Here is a 25262-nt window from a genome sequence, read left to right as displayed (position 1 = left end):
TCAAAAGACAATGTCTTTTTTGGAACATGTTGCAGGCGTCAAATTCTGAATAAGTGAACATTTGCAAAATAAATACATAGTTGTGTTTTTCAAGTGAATATAAGTGGAAAAGGATTTGCAAATGGTTCTGTTTTTTTTTTTTTGTTGTTTTGTTTTGTTTAACATAGCGTCCCAACTTAATTGGAAATGGGTTTGTATTTCTGGAATTTAAAGAAAGCAGAGGTCTAAACAAGGAAGGACATGACATATTCAGGAATACATTTCCAAAAACCCTTTTACATGCATGTTGTTGTAAAGCCACATGATCTCTTGGAATAAACCGGTGCATTTCAATACATTAGAATACAGTGGAAAAGTTCATTTGTTTTATTAGTTCAATTCAAAAAGTGCAACTCATTATGTCAAACACATAATGTACACGTAGAAATATTTTTTTCAGGAGGCCAATTGCTATCCAATATTAAAAATCCTTTGTTTTTTGTTTTTTTTATGGAATATTCATTTATTGAGATGGTCACCTTTTTTTTTTTTAGGTCCAAGCAATAATCTTCAAAATGATAACAAATACAAATCACAACATATGTCACTTTGTATATAGATACGGCACTTTTTGGATTGAACTAGTGAAATAAATTAAGTTGTCCACAAATTTATTGTGATGCATCAGTATGAGCGATATGATGCAAAAACAATATATTCTTCTCACGAGGGCAACATGCATCATAGAAAGAATGCCAGAGGTCATGCCAGAATGCGGTGCAATCTTGGACAAGAAAATCCTCTTCCATGTGGATTTTCATATTTTGTTTGACAAAGACTGGGACAGGAAAAATACTGACAGAAACCTGCAACCACTAACGCTTTACTAGAAACTAAAAGAATCCAGAAGACACCTTTTGTTTTGCCTTTTTGGGGGGTCGTTTATTTGTAATATTCCTTTAAATATAAGCAAGCAGAAACACAAGTACGTCACAGTCAACTTTTTATTTAGTTTTTTTGTCTAGACATAACTTCCTTTCCCAAACTCTCTATCCGTTTTTTTTAATTTTTTTTTAGCTAACAACCACAAAGATAGCACCGGGTGTGTGGCGTGTCAAGCACTGTTTACATGACGTGGCCCCTCCTCCTCCGTGTTATGAGACAAAGTGACAGCACCTAACCAAAGGCTGCAAAATGTAAATGAGGTTGGCCTTCAGCCCCTATGGGTCATGCGTTCAACTTTGACAGATGGTGGTAATGATTGCACAGCGAATAAAGGAAAGAATGTTAAGTGTGTGTGTGTGTGTGTGTGTGTGTGTGTGTGTGTGTGTGTGTGTGTGTGTGTGTGTGTGTGTGTGTGTGTGTGTGTGTGTGCATGTGATTTTCAAAATACTACTCAGTCTGGTTCAAATCGAGGGCAAATCGCACAACTCCGCTGCTGCGTCGGTGTTCATCTCTTTCCAGTAGTGATTCAGGTTCTCCTCCAGCAGCACCCTGGGTATGATGATGACCGGGTCGGACAAACTCGTCCTGAGCATCTCTAGGAGCCAGAACATGGTTAAGGTGTCAAGAAGGAGAAAGAAAACAAAGACACGTTGAAAAACTTTTTTAAGGAGAACAACAACAGTCACCTGGCTGAGTCGAGCACCCTGCGACCGCTCATTTGAGGAGATCAAAACTACTAAGATCGTAGCATAAAATCTGAATGGTGAAAATGAAGTTTTATGGAGAATGCAGAAGTAAAAAAAGCTTTGACAAGTAAACATTAGGTAGCATTGCATTTTAATGTCAAAGGTTAATAAGGGGGCCAGTGCAATGAGGGTCTCGGGGTGTTCTAACATGATGAAAATTAGGATATTAAAAAAAAAAAATCCAAATCAGACTGGAAGGAATTACATTATCAGTAATAATGGACCGACCACTAACACAAACTTCCCCAAACTACCTCTCTCCAAGCCTATTCGTACTTACCCCTGTTGAGGGTGCAAGATAGCACTCCGCAAATATTCTGGATAAAGTTTGCAATTGCAGGTCTAACAAAAAAAAACAGTCAAGGCATGCTTTGAGAACACATCCCAACCGTGTGACAAGCTCAAGTCAGCGATCAACTCCTGTGCCTATGCAATCTATGTGGTGGATATAGAAAGTATCATGAAGGCATCAACTCAAACTATGTAATACAAATCGAAATTGTACAAACAAATCGAGTCCTCTCATCCTTTGGGACTTGGACGATATGATACATTTCGAGACAACAAATGGTGCACAATTAACTAACAAGAAGATATGCTCAGCTACCGTCATTAAAACATACAAAGCGCTTTTCATACAAATGTGACGGGTGATTGGACTTGACTTGTGCATTAGCCTACATTAGTGACATGCAGATTCCAGTTATGTCGCCAAAAAGCCAAACAAGTACGTATTAATGTCATGTTTTACAAAGGCACTGCAATTTTGAGTTAATGAGTGAAGTTACCTTTGTTTTCATGACAAGCATTAAGTCTTTTTGGGCAAACTTTTACACACTCAAACACTTACAGTCACCCCACATATTTGGGTTCAGAGCTGGCCTTTGACTTGAAACTTCAGCGGGAAATAATGATGGCGCCTTGAGATACAAGTGACCCGATTTCATTTTTTAAGGTACAAGCTGGCATGTGGCCGCTAACTTGAGATAAAAAAGCTGCATGGTGGCAATGAAATTAATTCAGCTCACTTCAAAAGAAGCAACAGTTTGGTAAATTGTGAACAATTCATAAAAAGGAGGCTTGAAAAGTTTGATGCTACTCCCATTTGAAGTTTACTGTCAAACTAAACATAAAACAAAGAGATTTCCATGTTGCGTACTTAAAACAACAGCAGAGCTTTTTTTTTTTTTTACATTCTACTTAATTATGTAATTATTCTTTGTTTTTATAAATTACAATTATGTAGAGCGCTATTCAAGAGAGGGTGAAAGGATTTGAGATGCGTATGTTTTGCATTGCAAGCGTGGTCACGAAATGATTTAAAGTTGTACCTGAAGGCACCACTGTATTTTAACAGGAATGTCTTCACTTTCTATATCCACCGTAGCGATGTGATTACATGAATATGGGAATCCACAAACAGGTCAAAAGTGACTTCAATATTGCCCTTCCCCTCCCCAAGGTGGTGGGAGGGTTATGAAACATTTCACATGCAATTATAATTGACAGCATGAAACAATCGGTGCATTCCAGCAGGTTTAAGCATGGCTGCAACTCGAAGGGCTCCATGTAAGGTAGCTTACATGCAGGAGGTGACAGCAGGCAAGGCCCCCACGCACCCCACCCCGATCCCAACACCACTACTTGGGTGTCCATATGGAAGAGAAATATTTATATAGTAACTCTATTCTAAGGTGTTGTGTAGGTGATTCACCATTTAAATAAAAGCCGTGCCACTGTGAAATTGAAAAAAAGATACGAAAAAAAAGAAAATCACATCTCAATGGCCATGAATGAGAATGCGTGGTATTTGTCTGTGGCCGACATCTTCTAAGTGATACTTTTGAGGGTTACCTGGGATTGGGTAGCGCACAGCCCCACAGGTGTTGCTTTAGGGTCTGTACCCAGCCAATATCTCGGATTGGCTGGCAGAGCTGTATGTAGTGGTGTTGTTTTAGCACAACCCTTCAAATGAATACAAATGTCACTCATTAGCGAATAAGAACTCAGAGACATAGCATCATCCAAACGTGACATCCCCCAAATACTTATGACGACAGTGTGAGAACGAATATATATTTGATTTGGACAACCCACAATTCCAATGACGTTGGGATCCGAAGTAAAATGTCAATAAAAGCAGATAACAGTGATTTGAAAATCCTTTTCAACCTATATTGAATTGAATACAAACAAAAGACAAGATATGTAATATTAAAACTGATGAAATGTATTTCTCTATTCATTTACTTATTATTTTTTAAATTTTTTAATTAATTTTAATTCATTTTTTTTTTTGGCAACAATTCTCTCATTTTGAATTAGATGCTTGCAATGCATTCCAAAAAAGCAGGGACAGGTGCAACAAAAGACAGTTTTTTTAACTTTCTAAAAAAAAAACAAAAAAAAAAACCACCTGTTTGGAACCTTCCATGGGTCAACAGGTTAATTGGAAACAGGTGAGTGTCATGATTGGGGATATAAAGCTCAATTCTTCACAAACAAGGATGTGAACAACTGCGTGAGCCATTTGTGTTTGTCAATGTACAATTACACGGAATACATGGATTTCGTGATCTACCATTTCCCATCAAAAAATTCAAAGACTCAAGATAAATCTCTGCCTAAAACCAGCACTGGATGCTTGTGGCCTTCGACCCCACATGGCTCATTGCATTGAAAATGAGTGTCATTGTGAGAAGAGAAAAGGCTCAGGAATATTACAAATGCTATTTATAACTCTACCATGCAACACCCAGAAACACCGCCAGCTTCTCTGGGCCCGAACTCACCTGAGAAGGATTGACGCAAAGTGGAAAAGTGTAGTGTGGTCTGACGAGTCCACATTTGAAATTGTTTTGGGGAAATCACGGCTATTGTGTTCCCCGGGCTGAACTGGAAAAGGAGCATCCAAACTGTTATCAGTGCAAAGTTCAAAAGCCAGAATCTGTGAAGGTGCCATTTATGCTGAAATGTACATCGATGTTTTGGAGCAACATATGTTGCTATCTCAGCAACGTTTTTCAGGGACATGAAAATAAGCAGATTTTCAGCACAATTATGCCAAACTACATTCTGCATGTGTTGCAACAGCGTGGCTTCGTAGTAAAACAGAGTGAGAACTAAACTGCCCTGCCAGCAGTCCAGACCTGCTTCCCATTAAAAATATGTGACACATTATAAAGTGCAAACTCCACCTACAAAGTCTTTATTTCTGAAATTCTGATTGAATGTTGTCAAAAGACAATGTCTTTTTTGGAACATGTTGCAGGCGTCAAATTCTGAATAAGTGAACATTTGCAAAATAAATACATAGTTGTGTTTTTCAAGTGAATATAAGTGGAAAAGGATTTGCAAATGGTTCTGTTTTTTTTTTTTTGTTGTTTTGTTTTGTTTAACATAGCGTCCCAACTTAATTGGAAATGGGTTTGTATTTCTGGAATTTAAAGAAAGCAGAGGTCTAAACAAGGAAGGACATGACATATTCAGGAATACATTTCCAAAAACCCTTTTACATGCATGTTGTTGTAAAGCCACATGATCTCTTGGAATAAACCGGTGCATTTCAATACATTAGAATACAGTGGAAAAGTTCATTTGTTTTATTAGTTCATTTCAAAAAGTGCAACTCATTATGTCAAACACATAATGTACACGTAGAAATATTTTTTTCAGGAGGCCAATTGCTATCCAATATTAAAAATCCTTTGTTTTTTGTTTTTTTTATGGAATATTCATTTATTGAGATGGTCACCTTTTTTTTTTTTAGGTCCAAGCAATAATCTTCAAAATGATAACAAATACAAATCACAACATATGTCACTTTGTATATAGATACGGCACTTTTTGGATTGAACTAGTGAAATAAATTAAGTTGTCCACAAATTTATTGTGATGCATCAGTATGAGCGATATGATGCAAAAACAATATATTCTTCTCACGAGGGCAACATGCATCATAAAAAGAATGCCAGAGGTCACGCCAGAATGCGGTGCAATCTTGGACAAGAAAATCCTCTTCCATGTGGATTTTCATATTTTGTTTGACAAAGACTGGGACTGGAAAAATACTGACAGAAACCTGCAACCACTAACGCTTTACTAGAAACTAAAAGAATCCAGAAGACACCTTTTGTTTTGCCTTTTTGGGGGGTCGTTTATTTGTAATATTCCTTTAAATATAAGCAAGCAGAAACACAAGTACGTCACAGTCAACTTTTTATTTAGTTTTTTTGTCTAGACATAACTTCCTTTCCCAAACTCTCTATCCGTTTTTTTTAATTTTTTTTTAGCTAACAACCACAAAGATAGCACCGGGTGTGTGGCGTGTCAAGCACTGTTTACATGACGTGGCCCCTCCTCCTCCGTGTTATGAGACAAAGTGACAGCACCTAACCAAAGGCTGCAAAATGTAAATGAGGTTGGCCTTCAGCCCCTATGGGTCATGCGTTCAACTTTGACAGATGGTGGTAATGATTGCACAGCGAATAAAGGAAAGAATGTTAAGTGTGTGTGTGTGTGTGTGTGTGTGTGTGTGTGTGTGTGTGTGTGTGTGGGTGTGTGGGCGCGAGCAGGAATGCGGTCGTTGTGTGTGTGTGTGTGTGTGTGTGTGTGTGTGTGTGTGTGTAGCGTTTAAAGGGGGCGAGAAGGGATTCGACCCATGCCAGTGCATTTGTAATTTTAAACGAAAGGTAAAGAAAGAAAAATTACAGTACATATGTCTACTTATACAGTGAAAGCACTGATGACTATCACAGAAGGGTACCAGAGGTGGTAAAGCGAGGAAACAATGTGATGACAAACATAGAACTGATAACTAAATATTCAGTTCCCAAAAGTAGAGACAACATTACGCACACCTCTGCCTTGCCTGCTTAGTACAGGTTGACGATAATAATGATAATACAGTACGTGAAAAAAAATGTGCGCTGCAAAGTGAGCCTTCATCGGAATGTGAAGAGACTTGCTTCTCAGGTCCACGCAAAAATGTTCCCTCTGCCCAACATTAAAAGTAGTTTATGCCGTATGTCTTTAACAATGTTGTTCATTTCTATTATTTGCTTTTGTAAAATTTAATGCAAATTATTTGTAGATTAGCACGGATTAGCGGTTCCACTGTATACGTTACGCACGTGTATTGTGAACGATGACTCTACAATAGCTAACATTGGTTAAGTGCATACAATAGAGATTACAATTACATTATTACAAACCAGCTTACTTAGGTCGCCTTCTACATCCAACACATGACGTAAAGAAAATTCTTTAAACCACAATTAAAATAAATAAATAAATAAATAAATAAAATAAAATAAAGAAAAAGTCAAGGCTTTACATTTTGGGATCTGGTATGTTTCACTACATATCTCTTATACACACAATATACTCAGATTCCACCATATTTAACTTCCCGGACATTAATAAATGAGCTTTAAAATCAACATACTTGCATAAAAATTGAATTCTACCAAGACAAATGTGAGCAACGATAAATTGAAAATAATGATGCCAATATTATAAAAGCTAACCAGACAAAATTAAATTTATACATCCATCCATTCACCCATTTTCGAATCAGCTTATCCTCACAAGGGCCGCGGGTGTGCTGGAGCCTATCCCAGCTGTCCTTGGGCAGTAGGCGGGGTACACCCCGAACTCGTTGCCGGCCAAGCGCAGGGCACACATAGATAAAAAAAAAAAAAAAAAACATTTGTACTCACAATCACACCAAGGGACAATTTAGAATGTTCCATTAACCTGCCATGCATGTTTTTGGAATGTGAGAGGAAACCGGAGTACCCGGAGAAAACCCACACGGGCGCGGAGAACATGCAAACCCGGCACAGGAAGGCCAGAATCGAACCTTGCACCTCTGTACTGTGAGGCAGACATGGTAGCCAGTCGACCACCGTGCCGCATCAAATTCATATACAGTAATTAACATTATAATTTTACGATCACAAGTGTGGCTTTCTAAACTCATTGGTTCCGCTCATGGTGGCCTGATTGTGTTTAATGATTGTGTAATTTTACAGAGGGATCAGTCTTGCTATTAACAACCGCATTGCTATGCTGACTTCAGACCGATGGCACTAAAAGCTTGACGTTTTATGTGACCCCCAAACACTCAACACAATTTTTTTTTAGCCCCACTAAACTCCCCCCCCGCACAGAACCAATGAGGATGCTATTTAAATTTTAAATGCCCTGGGGACCTATGGAGACAATATTAATGTAATATGCATATTCATAATTTTTAATGCATAATCAGATAGAGTGATCCAGATTGTCTGCTAGCAGCAAGTTAGGTAAAAAAAATAGTATTGAACTAAGCTCATCTAAAATAGGCATGTGAGTAAGAATGAGGTAAATGCTCCTAGGGATACAAACGGCTGTAAGTTTCTCATTGAAGACGGATTTAGAGATAACTGGGCTCCAAAGTCACAAAGAATTACGATCATGCATCGAGTCACACCTAAAGCATGAACGCAAAAACAGCAGCAAAGATGAAACAGCAGGTACAAAAAAAAAAAAATGAGATGCGGATCAGAGACACATGATTAACCAGGCATGACATTTATCAAAGATCTTCAGCTTTCCTCATTATTTCTATTCAATACTTCCAACCGTTGATAATCTTTGATAAACTCAGGAGAACGATACGCTCAGTCAATCAAGCCAGACACCAGAAGCGCTTGCGGTCGGCCTCATGCAAGCTTTATCCATTGCATCGGGTAGCCAGGCAGCCTGTCGCCATAGCAACCAGGAGACGGAGGCGAGCAGAGTGGGGGTGGCGTCGAGTAGAAGAGGAACAAAAAAAAAAACCCACTCATGCCCGCTTGTGACTGCAACGATCGAAATTAGACAATGGACTGATGACATGTCACCTTATTCTATTATTGTACAAGAGTACAAAAAGAGAAGGAGGGGAAGTGGATGGGAGCAAAGCAGAAGCAAAACAAAGGATGGCAACAGAAAAGAAAAAAACAGTTTTGCAGCCTCTGTGTTTACTTTCCCCCGAAAACATAGGATATGAAAGGTGCTAAATGGTTTTTACTCTTTCGCTTCAGCCAGTTTGTTGTTCAGCTCTTTACTTTTCTCCTTGTCGCCCAACGCTGGCCGGCTCACGGGCTGGTTCTCCGAGGTCATCTTCCTGGAACCCCTCAGTGCCGCGCTCTGCTTATCTTTGGCTTTCTTCACTGGCTTGCCCTGGCTTGATGCGACAGCCCCAGGCTTTTTGGCTTTAGTGCGAGGGACAGTAGACCTGTCCACCTGAGGATATCGGATAACGAACATGAGCGGAACTGCAGTTCTAGAACTGTGGAACAGTAATAGCAAGCAATCCTAACAGTCATTGTGTGAATGCTGAGACTATTTTCCAGTTTGGCAGACCAAGGGCGTTTCACTTGACTACTTCATGACAGAAAGAAGACCAGACATTGGAAAAAGTGAAACCAGGTCTAAGTTGTGGCGCAGGTAGTGTAGTGTGATCTTGATGGATTTGATCGAAGCACAATCAGAAATATTCTGCGCTCCGTTGATACGTATTTGGATAGTATTTCATTCCTAAATATGTGACATCAGAATCATTGTAGAAATCAATTCAGTGAATGCATTATTGTTATTATTATTATTATTGTTATTATAGTGTTTAATATATATTTAAAAGCACAGCCGTACTGTGGAATAACTGGCATGTGTGTGTGTGGGGGGGGGGTGCACTTCTAAAGCAAACACACGATGGGGGGGTTGAAAGCGATCTTTAACTGCTCGATTTTGACCAATGTTTCATCATCCGCAAGCGGTGATCTTGCAGTACCTTATGAACAACATACTTTGCGCACACTGATCTCCTGTGCCCACTCCAGTGAGTCCATTATGCTTTTGACATGGGGGTCGCGCTTCTCCTGCACTTAATTCAAAGGGGATGAGGGAAGCCGGTTTGATTGGCCGAGAATTCCCACTCCCACAACGGCGCAAACGCTCATTTCTAACTGCGACCATCTGTGAAAATGCCCATTATTATTATTATTATTATTATTATTATTATAGTGTTTAATATATATTTAAAAGCACAGCCGTACTGTCGAATAACTGGCATGTGTGTGTGGGGGGGCTGCACTTCTAAAGCAGACACATGATGGGGGGGGGTTGAAAGCGATCTTTAACTGCACGATTTTGACCAATTTTTCATCATCCGCAAGTGGTGATCTTGCAGTACCTTATGAACAACATGCTTTGCGCACACTGATCTCCTGTACCCACTCCAGTGAGTCCATTATGCTTTTGACATGGTGGCCGCACCTCTCCGGCACTTAATTTAAAGGGGATGAGGAAAGCCGGTTTGATTGGCCGAGAATCAAGCCGGCCTGTGTTCACTCCCACAACGGCGCAAACGCCAATTTCTAACTGCGCCTCTCTGTGAAAATGCCAAAAGAAAGAAAACGCCTCCCATTCACAGTTACTTTCACTAGACGTGTGCTGGGCATGGAAATAGGGCCCTGTGTGTCAGCAACCACTGATGATTCTCCCAGTTAGTTTGGTGGAGAAAAAGATGTTAATCCATCTGCTAGCCAGACAGTGAGGACTCTGCTATGGTACTACAGTGAACCCCTGCTAAAAAGCTTTATCATTGCCGAAAGATGGTCCAACATCGTGACAAAGCTGTACTTTCATCTAAATGGAATCGCTTAGCATTCACAGGCAATTTCTGAGGGTAATTGCAAATGTAAACATTCATTCATTCATTCATCTTCCGAACCGCTTGATCCTCACTAGGGTCGCGGGGGGTGCTGGAGCCTATCCCAGCTGTCTTCGGGCAGCAGGCGGGGGACACCCTGAATCGGTTGCCAGCCAATCGCAGGGCACACAGAGACGAACAACCATCCATGCTCACAGTCACACCTAGGGACAACTTAGAGTGTCCAATCAGCCTACCATGCATGTTTTTGGAATGTGGGAGGAAACCGGAGTACCCGGAGAAAACCCACGCAGGCCCGGGGAGAACATGCAAACTCCACACAGGGAGGCCGAAGCAGGAATTGAACCCGGTACCTCTGCACTGTGAAGTCGACGTGCTAACCACTGGACTACCGGGCCGCCCCAAATGTAAACATGTATGGCTTAAATCAATCCTTAAAGTTACACTTTAAAACCCAGCAGATCAGTGCGCACCTGTTTAATGGGGTCGATGTATGGCTCGCTGTACAAGCTGCGTATCCTCCTCCTCTCCTGGGCCTTATTGTCAGTAGGTTGTAGCGGGGCTTGTCCCTTGAATGTTGCACTATAGCTGGTTTCCAGCCTGGTCTTCTCATCCGGAGGTAAGTACTGGGACTTGGCCCGGATCATCTGTGCAGGCTTCACATCTCTATAAGCCTTAAATTCGGTTCTGCAAGGAGAGAAGTCAAGTGGTCATCATTCTTATTTTATTTAAAAAAAAATGACAATGATTTTCTAACCAACCATATTCTTGTAAATTATTTTTAAACATGTTCACACTGAGTCAATAAAGTTCTTTAACCCTTTCAGGGACAGCGGTTCCTACAGTGGACAGTTTATCATGTTATCAGGTTACAGGGTGCATGGAAGGGTTAAACATGACAAGATTCTTGGTCATACAATTTTCAAGTTTAGGTAAATAAATATAATTTGTGCTAGATAATAATACTAAAAAAGGATTTCTTCATTTGAAATCCAAAGTTTGGAAAACAACAAATGCATTTAACCCGGGTTTTTAGTTTCTGGGCAACCTTATGGTGTACTTCAGATGTCATCACAGCTTCCAAAACACGGATAGACTTTGAGGGCTATGTATTCAGACATGTCCATTTGATGCAGAAATGCTGTCATATCCTGATTTTTTTCTTTATTTATTTTTTTTTGCAGTCATATGCCTCAATGCGCCTGTTTGGGAATTTGGCTGACAGTTCTGCACCCAGCTGGGTGTTCCAGCCTAGCGATGGGGTGTCCTTTGCCATCCGTCCGTGCCAGATGAAATAAATATTGAACCTTTTTGTATTCATTACCTTGATTTTGCTCTATGTTCATTGAGTGCTTTGAGTCCAACAATGTCGATGACATGTGCACGCTGCTATAAAATTACTTTATGTCTACTGTTTGATGAAAGCCCAATATTCAGACAGCGTTTCCTCTTTGTGTCTTCACTGCAAACAACCAAAATGATTCTGCGGGACATTAGAGTAGAGTGATTCGGTCGGCAATTGCAACACAATTCTGCTTCAGCCTAATCCGATGACAAATATCAGTCTTCCCCTTTGGCTCTAGCAGAGTCATGAACGCGCACTGTAAACAATCGTGAGGCACATTTAAATGTCCTTGCTCACAGTGTAAATAAAGTAAAGTGTTACATTACGCAGCAGCTTCAAGCACAGAGAGAGGGAGTCAATACTTGGCCACCGTCCTTCTGCCTCCATTCGAAAAAAAAAAAGTCTATTTACGAAGAGAACAAAGTCAATATATACTAAGGAGACTGCGGGATGCATTCTATTTATAGACAAGAATAAATTTCTCACAGGTTAAAAGGTGAATGCTATAATGAGGTTACATTGGGAACAATCCCCGCAGATATAAACCTTTTTGGATCCTTAATGGCCACGTTGATTGAGAAAAAATAAGCAACGCCTGAAAATCGAATCTAAATAGCTACTGCATATTTTACAATACCTTTAGGAACAGTCAGTGCTATGTTAAAATTCAAGATGAAAAAAATGCCAGCAAGACATTTTAGGTGCCCGCCGTTATTTATGAGGTTACAAATGCAAGTCTTGCTTTTGGCTCATCAAAAATAGGCCAGTAGTTGACAAAAGCTCTTCATGTAGCATGAAAGTGACATTTACATAATTAAGTTAAAATATAAGGTGATCGTTTTGAATTCATCTTCCAGTTGGTTAGTTTGCACACATTTACATTTGAATGACTACTCTGGCAGAAATGTGTTTTCACATTTATAAAACAAGCCACAGGGTGAAATGTCACAATGTGAAAAGTAAATTGTTCATAGCACAAAGGATGATGACTGGGGCATTACCCATAAAAAAGAGAACTACCGGTACTACCATCAGCGCACTGGAGAGATGGAAATCACACACAGAGAGTGATTACATAACAGGACTTAGGCTCGCTTTCAGGGCCAGGATGGACCAAGAGGCTACCGCGCAAAGACGGATTATACAATGGCATCCAAGGACGATGGTATAAAACACTTACATGACACCACAGGGTGTCGATTGTCCAAGTGTAAAGATTTCACAGTGTGGTACTCCAGCCTGTACATGACGGGAACGTACTGTAGATGCTATTCATGGAAAATGGAACAATAATTCCTGTGTCCCTGAGGTCCGCATGTGCTTGAGAAATGTTGAAGATACTTTATATACTATATACAGTAAACATAAATGGTCTAACGGTTATTGGCAAGAAGCACTGTAACAGTTTTTTTTTTGGTATGCATGTATCACTGCAACACAAGCTATTCTTGTCACAGTGATATTTCCGCTAACCCGCTGTGGTGGTTTATGTGCGTAAGAAAGAGTTCTACGCTGCAACCAATCACTGGCGCTGACAGGAGTGGAAACGCGCCAGGACGCAGCACACAGAATGTGGCACAATATGGGCTGCTACACTTGGAAGACTCATATAGCCATGCTATGTTATTGGTGAATAGACATCTTCACAATACATGTGCAAGCAAAGTAAGCAAATCATATATTTGTTGTTTCGTAATATGAGCGTGACAAATCAGTCCAAGATTTGATTTCATCTATTCACATACTACCAGTCTGTTGTCACAGGCTCCTCTTTTGGCAAGACGTGGGTTACAGCCTGGACTGGTTGTCAGTCAATCACAAAGCACAATCAGCGAACACCCAAAACTCACCTATTTGCTGGTTTTGTGGTCATGCCAATGCCTTGTCTCATATAACAGTATTGCTTTGGTGCCATTTTATGGCATCTTGCGGCCAACCAACTACCTTGGAGTGAGCTGAGAAGCTTCATATAGTGCTCTGCTGCCATCTTGTGGCATCTTGGTGCCTAGGAACGATGTTGAAGTGAGTTACTGAGCTTCGTGTTGTGCATTGAGACTATCTTGTGGTATCTATAGGCAGTTATAGGATAAATGTGTTTTTTTTACAATTACTCGCGCATTTAGGTCTTCATGGCCATAACATATATAATTTCAAACAACCGTTCACACTCACATTTACACCTCGGAGCAATTTGGAGCCGACAATTAACTCCCCATGCATGTTTTTGGAATGTGAGAGGAAGCCAGAGTACCTGGACCCTTGCAAGCACAGGGAGACCGTGCAGATTCCACACGACCGAGCCCGAGCCGAGATCTGAACCTTTGACAGCGTGAAAATCCTGCCAAATTTATTTCAGACTCAAGTTAAATATTGTGAGAGTGCTCGGCGCTGATAAAGCACTGGCAGTGTCTCCCAGACTATTCCAGGGAATCAATGAACCCAGAGGACCTCTGTGGCTTCTTTTTATTGTTGGATCAGCGGCCATAAAGACCGGCTTTCAATCAATACTCTCTCATCCGGCCTGTCGGATGGCAGCTCCTCTTTGGGCAACGTACGATATGACACAGGTGACTCTTTGAGCACTTTTAGGGGTTGCCTTTCACATATTCAAAAGAAGGCTCGCTCCGTATTTCACGCGACTCATTCCAGGGTGTGTGTGTGTGTGTGTGTGTGTGTGTGTGTGTGTGTGTGTGTATCTATATATATATATATACGAATTAACTGTAGTCACACGCGGTAATATGAGATTAAATTGGTTGCATAAAGCAGATTCAGTATGATCTGACAAGGTACTGATGGAACAATTGAGTATCAGTGGAAATTTTAGGATTACATTTGGCAACAATATGTGAACCCAGCTTAACGACAACACAGCATTAAAGTCAGAGCAGTTTCGACAATCAGTTGCACTTTCTGGGGAAGAACGATATCCCATGGTTTCGAGTGTTGTGCACCATTTTTCTTTTGCTGAAGTAGATTTTTTTTTTTTTGCATTTCTGTACTCACTGACAACACAATGCTTTGCAAGCTCTCTAAGAGGATCATTTTCAAAATCCACAATATTCAATCACTTCGCCGCTGTGGGCTCCATTCTGCTAACAAACTCATTCAGTAGGCAGAGGAGGATTTGGAGACGTTTCGGAAAGAAAAGTCTCTTTTGAAAGGAGTTGGTTAGAGTTCCCTGCAATAAAAGATGTTTCACTACAAAATGGGAAAATCAAGTCAATCTGAACTCAATGAACCTGCAGCCTCTGCTTCGTCATCACCGAAAAAAAAAAAAATCACTTTCATATGCTATTTTCTAACATTCGTTTTGTGAAAGTAGAAAAAAATGATCCCTTTTGGTCACTGCAGATAACACAGTGACAAAGTAGGCTTTGTCTGTTAGAAAAAAAAGAGAACATGAACAAAGGCTCAGGCAGCTGACGTCTCTTCACTCATGGCTTATATCAGGCATAATAAGGCATTTGAATGTATCTTAACCCTTTCATGCACCCTGTAACTCGATAACCTGATAAGCTATCCACTGTAGTAACCGCTGTCCCTGAAAGGGTTAAATATGACTCTACCAAAGCAGCAGAAAATATCCACGTAATAGAATGCAGTTGTATTGGAGTGTTGATTCTGCGATCAATTTGACTTCACTTGACTCAGCATTGTTTAGCTTTCTTACCCTGTGCCTTTTGTTTTTGCTTGTACCGAGGTGCTGTTTCTTTCCATTTTTTTTTAGCTTCATGATTTCCCCTCAATCTGTTCTTTTGTCATGTTCTTGAGTTATGGAGTGTTTACCTCTTAAATTTGTGCATGTGCGTGAGTATACAGATGCAGTATAGGCAATAAAGTGCCAACAATGATCTGTTTTCAGGACATCACGACACTTCCTGACACGCTACTTAGGTTCATTGCATACTCGGAGCAAACATGAGTGTGAACGGTAGTCTATATGTGCTCTGCGATTAACTGCCGACCAGCCCAGTTTGTAACCCGCCTCTTGCCTGAAGACAATTCGAATGGGCTCCAGCTGACGTGTGACCCTAATGAGGACTAGGGAAATAGGAAATGGATAGAAATGGTCCATTTTCCACAGAATGTTACAACAGATGATCGCTGAGGTCGTATGTCAGCTAATAATAACTTAGCCCGGATAGGCAACGTACAAGTGATGAATGAGGAAGTGTTACTGAAACAAATTGCATCCGTTAATGAACACTATATTTGGTGTGGTAGAATGAACGGGATCAGAGTTCCCATGGCTGAATGCCGTTTTGATTAAATGAGATGCAGATCACAAATTACAATGTTTGTAGCTTTATCCTATTTGCCGTTTTTTTTCTTTTTTTTTACTTGTAGATACAAACTATCCGCCATATGGCACAGTGCAGCTGGAGTGTCATCATTAATGTTTCAAGGTGACAGAATTTAGTGACCAATGGATTTGTATTTCAAACGTATTCCGAATGAGCACTGATGCCATTTCAGCATGTGCTGTGTGATTTGTGCCCACCATACATAATGTTAACCCACAGTTGACCTGCTTTGAGACTTCCCTGGCAGCAAAAGACAGAAGTTCGGGTGGGCTTGTGTCGTGCCATGTGGAGGGGGACAGTGCCCTGGGCTGCACCCTGCTCCACAACACACACACACGCACACACACACACACACACACACACACACACACACACACACACACACACACACGCGCGCGCACACGCGGCAGCGGGGCACCAACCAGCTGAATCGCAAGACACACGAATCTCACATGGCATCAGACCACATCATCAGCGGTGATTCTTCCTTTGGCAACCGAGTCATAACTTTGACTTCATATAAAATAGCCATATGTTTTGTTTCAATTTCACTATGATCTGGAAAAAAAAAACAATGTTGTCCCTCTCCCATTCAAGACAACAAAAAAAAAGACTTAGCATTTGATTAAAAAAAAAAAGTGAATTGCAAGAACTTTATACGACAATGAGCAGTGACCGACATGCGTGACTTGATGCTTCATCATCCTCTATCATGGCTGTGAACATTACATAATACAGATTACCCTGGTTGTGTATGTTATGCACCCATCTTACACCCTTTAGACACAATAAAATGATTAAAAGACACTTTTTAAAGTATTCCCTTGGGATTGTTTTACTCTCTCTCTTGGACTGTTCTAAAAATAAGAACCCGAGTGTGCTTGCTTCAAGCTGTCTATTTGTCACTTCCAGTTCAAGTCTATCGTAAAACACCAAGGTGCAATATTGACTATTACTATAACTATATCATAATGAGAATGACAGTATTATGTCAAATGGAATAGAATAGAAATGAGAATAAATGGAAATAAGCCAAGATATTATGCAATCACAAACATTAAAACATCTGCAACTTTATCACATGCTCAGCAACACATATACAAACAGGGTATACAATACTGGCAGCATATATTCTCTCTGCTTAGTGAAAAGAATAAATACTACTTTTATTTGATGTTCGAATTTTGTATGCCGCTTTAGTGGTTTTTAATGTGCTCTACAAATAAAGTTGTATTAATTTTGGTATTGACTCGTTTGAGCTACCCTACGAAGCCCCGACGTGCTAAGCACAGGACATCTTGGCCTTTCCAATGATATCTACTGTGTTTTGGTGGGATCAAAAGAACTTTTCTTTCTTGCTGGGGAAAAAAAAAGACTGCAGCAAAACACAAATGTCATGAAAAGAGATAATTTTTTTTAATGATACTACTTTTTTAACACTGCTAATCACTACAGTAGACATGCTGTAAATCCCTAAGCAAAAATATTGTTATGAAATTGTGAGTTGTTGATTCAGCTCCAAGGAAGAGAGAAATAAGAAAAATAAAATAAAAGAAACTGAATTCAGGTCTCAGGAGGTGACGGGGGTTCACTGTACAAGTCAACCACATGCGTGTTTCTACTCACTTGTAAGAGCTGCCGGCTGCAATCTCCTGTTTAATTTGCCTGTTGACGGCATCCACAGCCGCCCGTCCTTCCCTTTCCACCTTGACTTTCTTCTCCCCTTCTGCCTTTTTGCTCGACCGCTTTTTCCTTTCGTGGCCCTGGATGAGATCTTTCTCTTGCACTTTGTCAGCAATGGCGCTCTTCTCCACGCCGCTTTCGGCGTCCGCTAGATGCTGTTTCCCGTGTCTGGACCGGTCCAGTGGCCGGTCGTCGCCCGCGGAGATGGTGGCGGGCGGTTTAGGTATCCACGGGTGGTCGTACCTTTTCGGAATGGGCCAAGGCTTGTAGTCTTTCTGGTACTGAGTCTCGCTGTTGAACGGTATTTCTGGGCCGTGGTACTCGTTCTTGGGTTTACAGCTGGGTTCGGGTCGCACTCTCCAGTGTTTAAAGTCCTCCCTCATGACCGAGCTGCACACTCGCTCCTCCGACACGCACCTCCGCGGCGGCGCGCGTGGACCTGCGGTGGCGGTGCGGCGATGGGTGCGAGGCGGCTGGGTTTCTATGGCGACCCCGGCCCGTAATGGAGGTTGCAGCTGGACGTGCTGCATCTCCGAGGCGTCCGTGTATTTGGTGAACACCATAGGCACCGCAATGTCAGCCTTGTCCATCTGGTTCCAGAAGCGAGCCATGCAGCACGCCCTGCTGATGCAAGGCCACGCCATGCTGAGGTTCCTTGAGAAAACAGTAGACGATAAAGAATCAAAATGGTCCGAATTTTTTTTTTTTTTACAGGATGCTGTTTACGATGGAGGCGAGTCCGTATCCGAGTTGAGTCCAATGTTGTTCAGGTTTGATTAAAATAAACGCAAATCCATCGCACTTCTAAAGTGCACGCATGCATTGCCAATCCTTTCACCTTTAAAAATCTATCGTAATGAGAGTTTTCTGCTCGGATGTCGTCTGTGTCCGTATCCTCTGTGCTACATCACTCCACGCCACACTGCAAGGGAAAAACGGCCCCGCCCTCACCCGCTCAGAATCGGGAGACACAAACCGGAATAATGAGATCAAGTTAAACATTTAAAGCTGATTTCCGGTTGTACCATCTGAAATTGTTAATATTTTAAGACCGAAATGGGGAGAAACACGAACCTTATGAGATCCATTTTATTTTTATCAAATATGTTCATGCCTTTAGCTATTTGAATTTAAATAACTGTACAGCATAACTCCCAATTCGCGTCGGGCAAATGAAAAAAAAAAAAAAGGGTCCGAATTTTTTTTTTTTTTTTACAGGATGCTGTTTACGATGGAGGCGAGTCCGTATCCGAGTTGAGTCCAATGTTGTTCAGGTTTGATTAAAATAAACGCAAATCCATCGCACTTCTAAAGTGCACGCATGCATTGCCAATCCTTTCACCTTTAAAAATCTATCGTAATGAGAGTTTTCTGCTCGGATGTCGTCTGTGTCCGTATCCTCTGTGCTACATCACTCCACGCCACACTGCAAGGGAAAAACGGCCCCGCCCTCACCCGCTCAGAATCGGGAGACACAAACCGGAATAATGAGATCAAGTTAAACATTTAAAGCTGATGTCCGGTTGTACCATCTGAAATTGTTAATATTTTAATGGGGAGAAACACGAATCTTATGAGATCCCTTTTATTATTATTATGAAATACGTTCATGCCTTTACTTATTTGAATTTAAATAACTGTACAGCATAACTCCCAATTCGCGTCGGGCAAATGAACTTTGTTTTTAATCATAAAACTATTTCCGGTTAAAAACTGACAACTCCAGAAACTTGATTAACGCAAGGTGCCTTTAGAACGTACCCTTCAAACTGATGAGCGGGGGGATAATCAATATTTATGAAACTCGCAATGACGAAATAATTACTTACATCTCTGGATATTACGTTTATTCCGTATATAGAGTGTGCTTGTATGCAATTGTATGTGTAAATAAATTCATAGCATATGTTGAGACCATAACATTTTTAGGCAAAAACACAAGCAGGTTGGCAATAAGTAGTTTTTATGTCTTCGAAGGTATATATGCACACAACTGATCGTAAAAATGCAAATATGAGCAGAGATTTACTGTCTTCATGTCCACATTAATTAACCAGTATCATTTTCAATCACTGTGCCATGGCACATGGAACTGTAACTGGTTGGAAATGTCTTATCTATTTACAAAAAAAAAGTATATTTATTCATCTACCTATATGCCAGCGATGTATTGTTGTAGGCAGAAGTAAGCTATTTCTCTTCCACAAGATGGCAAAGGTGGTGGTTCCCTGCATTCATACAGCATAGCTTTGACTTCAACTAAAAAGGCCCATATTTACTCCTGTAACCAAACCTAATTTTCTTCTTTGTTTTATTTACACAGTCAATGTTGCTTCTCTTCATGTTGTCTTTTTTTTTCTTATTTATGTATTTGTTTATGTGCTTGCGGTAGAATGAGAGGTCATACAGAAAAAGACACAAAATGTTTATTTTTCCTTATTGTCAATTGAATCAATACATTAAAAAAAGAGGAAGTTTGCTAAACATTTTGTTGCCTTGTTTTTCAATGGTAACTGATATGTGCGTGTGTGCACTAAATATGTAAATGCAAATGGTAAATATGTATAAATGGTGAAAAGCGATCGTATGCAAAATGCCAGCAAATAATGACACAGATACAAAATCAGAGTAGTATTTTGATTTCACTTTCCAAGGCCCCACTTCATTTTTTTTTACATTATTGGCGATTTTTCCGTCACCTAGGATGGCCATATAACATAGCATTTCCCACTTTTCTTTGTTTGAAAACAGTTCTAAAGCGTTTGAAACTACTTATGTGCAATTATCATCTTTGCTCATCTTGAGATGCAGTTTTCTCTTTTCTCAGCCAGATGGTGCTGCCTTGACAGAGACGGACATTTTCAGTCTGATGAAGCCTGCCCTTTGCCACAGTGAGAGTATACAAAAAGAGCCAAAGCAGGAGAATCTTATTGCTCAGTGCTAATATACGCTCACTTTTGAATGTTCTGTCTTGTTTCGTGACTTTCTGGGTCAAAGACCAGATGTGGTGTGATATGGTAAGTGCGATTTATCAAATCCTACACTGAGTGTCTGAGATAAGACAGTCAATCAGGAGGTGATGAAAGCAAGGGCAGACTTTGGACCTTCATCATTGCCTTCTTTTCCTTCCCACCAGCTGCGGTTCTGCAAGTTGCCTGTCTTTCCTTCGAGCAATATGAAGATTGATTTTGCCCCAGTCGGCGTGCCCCTCCACAGGAGACTACAGACCGTCGCCGTGCTGCAATGGGTTTTCTCTTTCCTTGCCTTGGGTAAGTGTAATTTATCACATTTCTGGCTATGCGCATTGTTGAGTCCAGTGACTGGCATGACCTGAATTTAATATACTAATACTAGTCTTCTACTGTTAACCCTTTCATGACAACCTGTAATCTGATAACATGATAAGATGTCCACTGTAGTAACCACTGTGCCTGAAAAGGCAAATTTTTTTAGATGACACTGTTTCGGTTCAAAGGCTTCATCAAATGTGTTTTGCAGCTATGTAGTGTGAGTGGAAGTTTCTCACTTGTGCTAAGTCTCTTCCAACAAAGTATCAAGGCAATTTTGCAACTTTGTGTCCAAGAGAGGGAGCCAAACAGCACCTTGCATATTCATGGTTCAGTATTTGTGAATTCAACTATGTGCAGATTATTTTGGGGGAAATTGTCCCCCGCTTTTCACTGTTAAAAAAAAAAAAAGTACCCCAAAAAACTCAACTATTTGCTGTTTTGTTGGTCTGGCCAAAGCAATGAAAAAATTACTTTGCCACCATCTTGTGGCATCTTGGTGCCATGGAATTGAGGAAGCGTTGAGGAATTTGTGGTGATTTTCCCTTATCGCGAGTGTGAGATTAACATGACGCAATGAGATACGGCAAATGGTTGTAACTGCAGCGTCACATTGTGCAATCATGCCTCTTTCTCCTCAGGCCACTTCTGATGGCCTACTTATGCTGCGCTAGCCATTTGCCCTCCATCATTCCCATTCGGGGGAAAAGGAGGATCAATTCAGTATAATTTGTTGACAGTATGGACCTCCAACGGGCTTTAAACATGTAATATACATATCTTTGTCTCCCCAGCACCCACGTGCATCTTCCTGTTCATCTACCTGCTGTTTACGCGTTACTGGTTGATCAGCGTGCTCTACTCCATCTGGTGGTTCTTTGACTATGACACTCCCGCACGCGGAGGGCGTAGGATGTCCTGCTTGTGCGGAATCAAAGTCTGGGACTACATGCGGGATTACTTCCCCATCAAGGTGAGATGTAGAATGCTGCTGTTGATGATAAGACACGTATTCAAACAATCTTCCGGATCGATATTTTGGGTAAGCTTTACCCTCAGCATTTCCGAGCAAATTACTTTGGATTTATCTAATCTGATCTCCCATCAAGAAGTGTCCTTAACTATGTCCTTGCTAGCAAGTGACGTCCCCTTTATTCCTGTAGACTGTGTATGTGTTTCAAATACATCAGAGAATCAGTATTTATCAATATATAATAAATATATAATACTCGCCGGAGATTTAGATTTTTAAGTATATTAATGACTTGTGGATCACTTTGGCTCGTCGAACTTGGCTTGCTCTGACAAAAACAATCAGAGGATGGAAAGACACTTATCCGCTTATCCTCACAAAGGTCGAGGGGCGTGGTGGAACCCAGCTGTCTTCGGGCAGTGGGCGGGGTACACCTTGAACTGATTGCCAGACAATTGCAAGGCATACACAGACGAACAAGCATTTCTGCTCACAATCACACCTATGGACAATTTAGAGTGTTCCATTAACCTGCCATGCATGTTTATGGAATGTGGGAGGAAAGTGGAGTACCCGGAGAAAACCCATGCAGGCATGGGGACAACATGCAAACTCTACACAGGAAAGACGGAACTGGAATACAACCCTGCACCTCTGCACTGTGAGGCCGACATGCAAACCAGTCAACGACCAGGCCGCCCTGTATAGCGATGTGCTTGGAATAAATGCTATTTCTGAAGAGAGGGTGTGCGAATGCATTTTATCAAACCAGCCTATCAAAGGTGAAACACGTGGTTCAGTGGCAAAGTGGTTGTTTCTCAACCTGAAGGTTGTGGGTTAGATCTCGTGCTGTTGTGATCATGTTGAACTTTCCTTGACCAAGATACTGAACCCCGAGTTGCTCCTGATGCTGCGTCGTCAGTTGGTAAATGAGTAAACAGTGTTTAAGAGTTTTGACTACCCGAGGTAGAAAAGTACAACAAGTGAAAGCCTGTTTTAAAAGTTCTATTTAAATGGCAAGTTGTACAAAAGTCAATAAGTTCGTTGGACTTTTAACTATGAGTAGCAGGAATGCAGAGATGGGCGTTAGTTTAATAAGGTAAATCAAGTTTTCATGCTCTTATAAGGTATTATAATTCTTGGTTTTAACTTTTTGAAAATGAAATAAACTTTCCCGACTTGTCAAACAATATTGTGATAACCAGAACGTCGTCACAATATTGATTTGATGAACTTCAGCTTTTGCGTTGAAACAAAGATTATCCTTGATTTTGAGCTAACTTCTGTTTTCAAGGCATCTTTTGGAATGACATTTGCAAGCAGAACAAACTTCAAATGTTTGACAGGGTCTTGGTCCATGTCCTTTTTGATGAAAGAAAATATTACAGCAAGCGTAAAAATATTCATTTAGAGGCTCCTGCTTGATGAAAGCTAACTTTGTAAATGAGGGACACAATTGTCGGGTTTGCACAGAAGGTTTTGTGTCCATTTCTTTACCGCATGAAAAAGGCCCAGGCGGTCACGAGGCAAACAATTATGCATAACGGCCACATCTTAAAGCTTCGAGAGAGAAGCTGCGTTCATTCCAAATGCCAAATAAGACCAATCAGATACTATTACAGTAATTGTAGACAATTATACATGACTGAGTTCTCTTCAAATACTCCAAAAAAAACCCAACAAAATATTAAAGATCAATAATACAAAGGTATTATGAGACACTAGTTTTGAATTGTAAATAAAAAAAAAAAAATAAGGAGACCATCCAAGTGCTGCAGCGTTACTACACTGCTGTCTGTCTTGCATAATGCTGTCCTGGCCGCTCTCCACTCATTTTATACCCAACTGTCACCGAGCTCGAATTTCACTCGCTAGAGGAAGTATGCCATCGATCTGCGCCTCTCGCCCTTCACCTATGCCTGCATGAAGTGAAAAAGGCAGATTTCAATTTGGTGTGTTTCAATATTTCTCCCATTATCTTTGTGAACATTTGGTGTTCAGAAGCATTGCTCAAACGCTTTCATCTTTCTGAATGAGACAATTGGGTCTGACGGAATGACATAGTTCAACAGTTCTCGTTTTATTTATCTTTGTATGATTAGCCCTGAACCAATTGCAAGGAAAGATAATCATCTGGCCCGGAACCGAAAACAAGCTCGGGCCTTGCAATTCTGTAAGGTTCGCTTCCTCGTTTAGCCTGTTGTGTCCCTCTTGTGGTCAAGAACTAGTAATGCATGCTGTATATTTATATTTTTTTTGTGGATGACAGCTTTTGAGCCAATACTTGATGCTACACTTGATGTTATGTTTGAAATTGGGCTTTCGACACTGAAAGCACAGTTTGTGACAGGTTTGCGGAGAACATACAGGTCATTCTGCAAACCAAATCAAATAGTTTTTATTGGTCTTATAGCATGTTGCTGTATGGTATCTCCCGCATATGAAAAAGGCAATCGAAAAAAAAAGAAAAAAAATCGTATCCATTATTTTGTTACAACAATGGCAGTTTTAATTTTATGAGGGAAAAGTTTGTAAAGGTACAATTTAAAAAGGTTGTTGTTTTACATAAATAAATAATAAATACATACAATTTATACTTTAGTACTGTACAAGTTTTAAAAGTGACACCTTTAAAGTGATTTTTTGTCGTTGCATTTTTCCCATCATCAAACAATGGGTTTAAACCTACATTTCATTTTAAACTGTCTAATTGAATTTGTAATTTTTTGGACCCCTTCCTACCTTAACAATTAATTGCCAATTACAAATATGAAAAACCTGTAAACATGAATCAGTAAATCATTTTAATCTTCAATGTAATTTTTTGGACCCCTTCCTACCTTAACAATTAATTGCCAATTACAAATATGAAAAACCTGTAAACATGAATCAGTAAATCATTTTCTTATCTTCTAGTTAGTTTATTCAGTTGATCCATTTTAGATGAGATGATAAAAAAATGTTTTTTTCTTGACTTCAACATATGTGGTTTTCCACATGTGAGAAGAACTCCCCCTTTTCTTTTCTTTTTTCTTTTCTTTTTGACATGCCCTTGTCATGCCAATGGTTAGCATCAATTCTTGCAGTTTTAGAAGCAATGAATATTTCAACACAAATAGTGGAGCAAAACTTGAAGACAGGTAATTTAACAATACTCAAATGTATATATTCTTTATCCTCAATGAAAAATGACTAATGTAGATTCCTACTGAGTCATTTATAGTAGCAGTAGTGGTAAAAGAAGTAGTATTCCTCTTTGTTTGATTTGGATGACTGCATGGCTGTATCATACTCCC

The 25262-nt window shown here is 40.3% G+C and overlaps 2 protein-coding genes across 4 annotated transcripts; one reads left to right on the top strand and one right to left on the bottom strand.

Moving 5' to 3' along the window:
* Window positions 1-1319: 1319 nt before the first annotated feature.
* On the bottom strand, window positions 1320-18815 carry map6a (microtubule-associated protein 6a). Of its 3 annotated transcripts, XM_019895328.1 has the most exons (5): window positions 17650-18815; window positions 10845-11058; window positions 8728-8942; window positions 3525-3635; window positions 1320-1519 (listed from the first exon to the last, which is right to left on the bottom strand). In XM_019895328.1, the coding sequence occupies exons 1-5, from the start codon at window positions 18348-18350 to the stop codon at window positions 1372-1374; spliced, it is 1389 nt and encodes a 462-aa protein (XP_019750887.1). In that variant the 5' UTR covers window positions 18351-18815; the 3' UTR covers window positions 1320-1371. The 3 variants fall into 3 exon arrangements, with proteins under 3 accessions (XP_019750887.1, XP_019750888.1, XP_019750890.1); XM_019895329.1 differs by lacking the exon at window positions 3525-3635 and having other exon boundaries at window positions 17650-18814; XM_019895331.1 differs by lacking the exon at window positions 3525-3635 and having other exon boundaries at window positions 8765-8942; window positions 17650-18814.
* A 1464-nt stretch (window positions 18816-20279) lies between these two features.
* LOC109531071 (diacylglycerol O-acyltransferase 2-like) lies at window positions 20280-22260 on the top strand. The gene is made up of 3 exons (XM_019895102.1): window positions 20280-20723; window positions 20843-20975; window positions 21788-22260. Exons 1-3 carry the CDS (start codon window positions 20709-20711, stop codon window positions 22243-22245), a joined length of 606 nt encoding a protein of 201 aa, XP_019750661.1. The 5' UTR covers window positions 20280-20708; the 3' UTR covers window positions 22246-22260.
* Window positions 22261-25262: the final 3002 nt, after the last annotated feature.

This window comes from Hippocampus comes, unplaced genomic scaffold (genome assembly GCF_001891065.2).
Source record: "Hippocampus comes isolate QL1 unplaced genomic scaffold, H_comes_QL1_v1.1 scaffold177, whole genome shotgun sequence".
NCBI classification, from domain to species: domain Eukaryota; kingdom Metazoa; phylum Chordata; class Actinopteri; order Syngnathiformes; family Syngnathidae; genus Hippocampus; species Hippocampus comes.
This window is presented reverse-complemented; position numbering and strand designations above follow the sequence as displayed.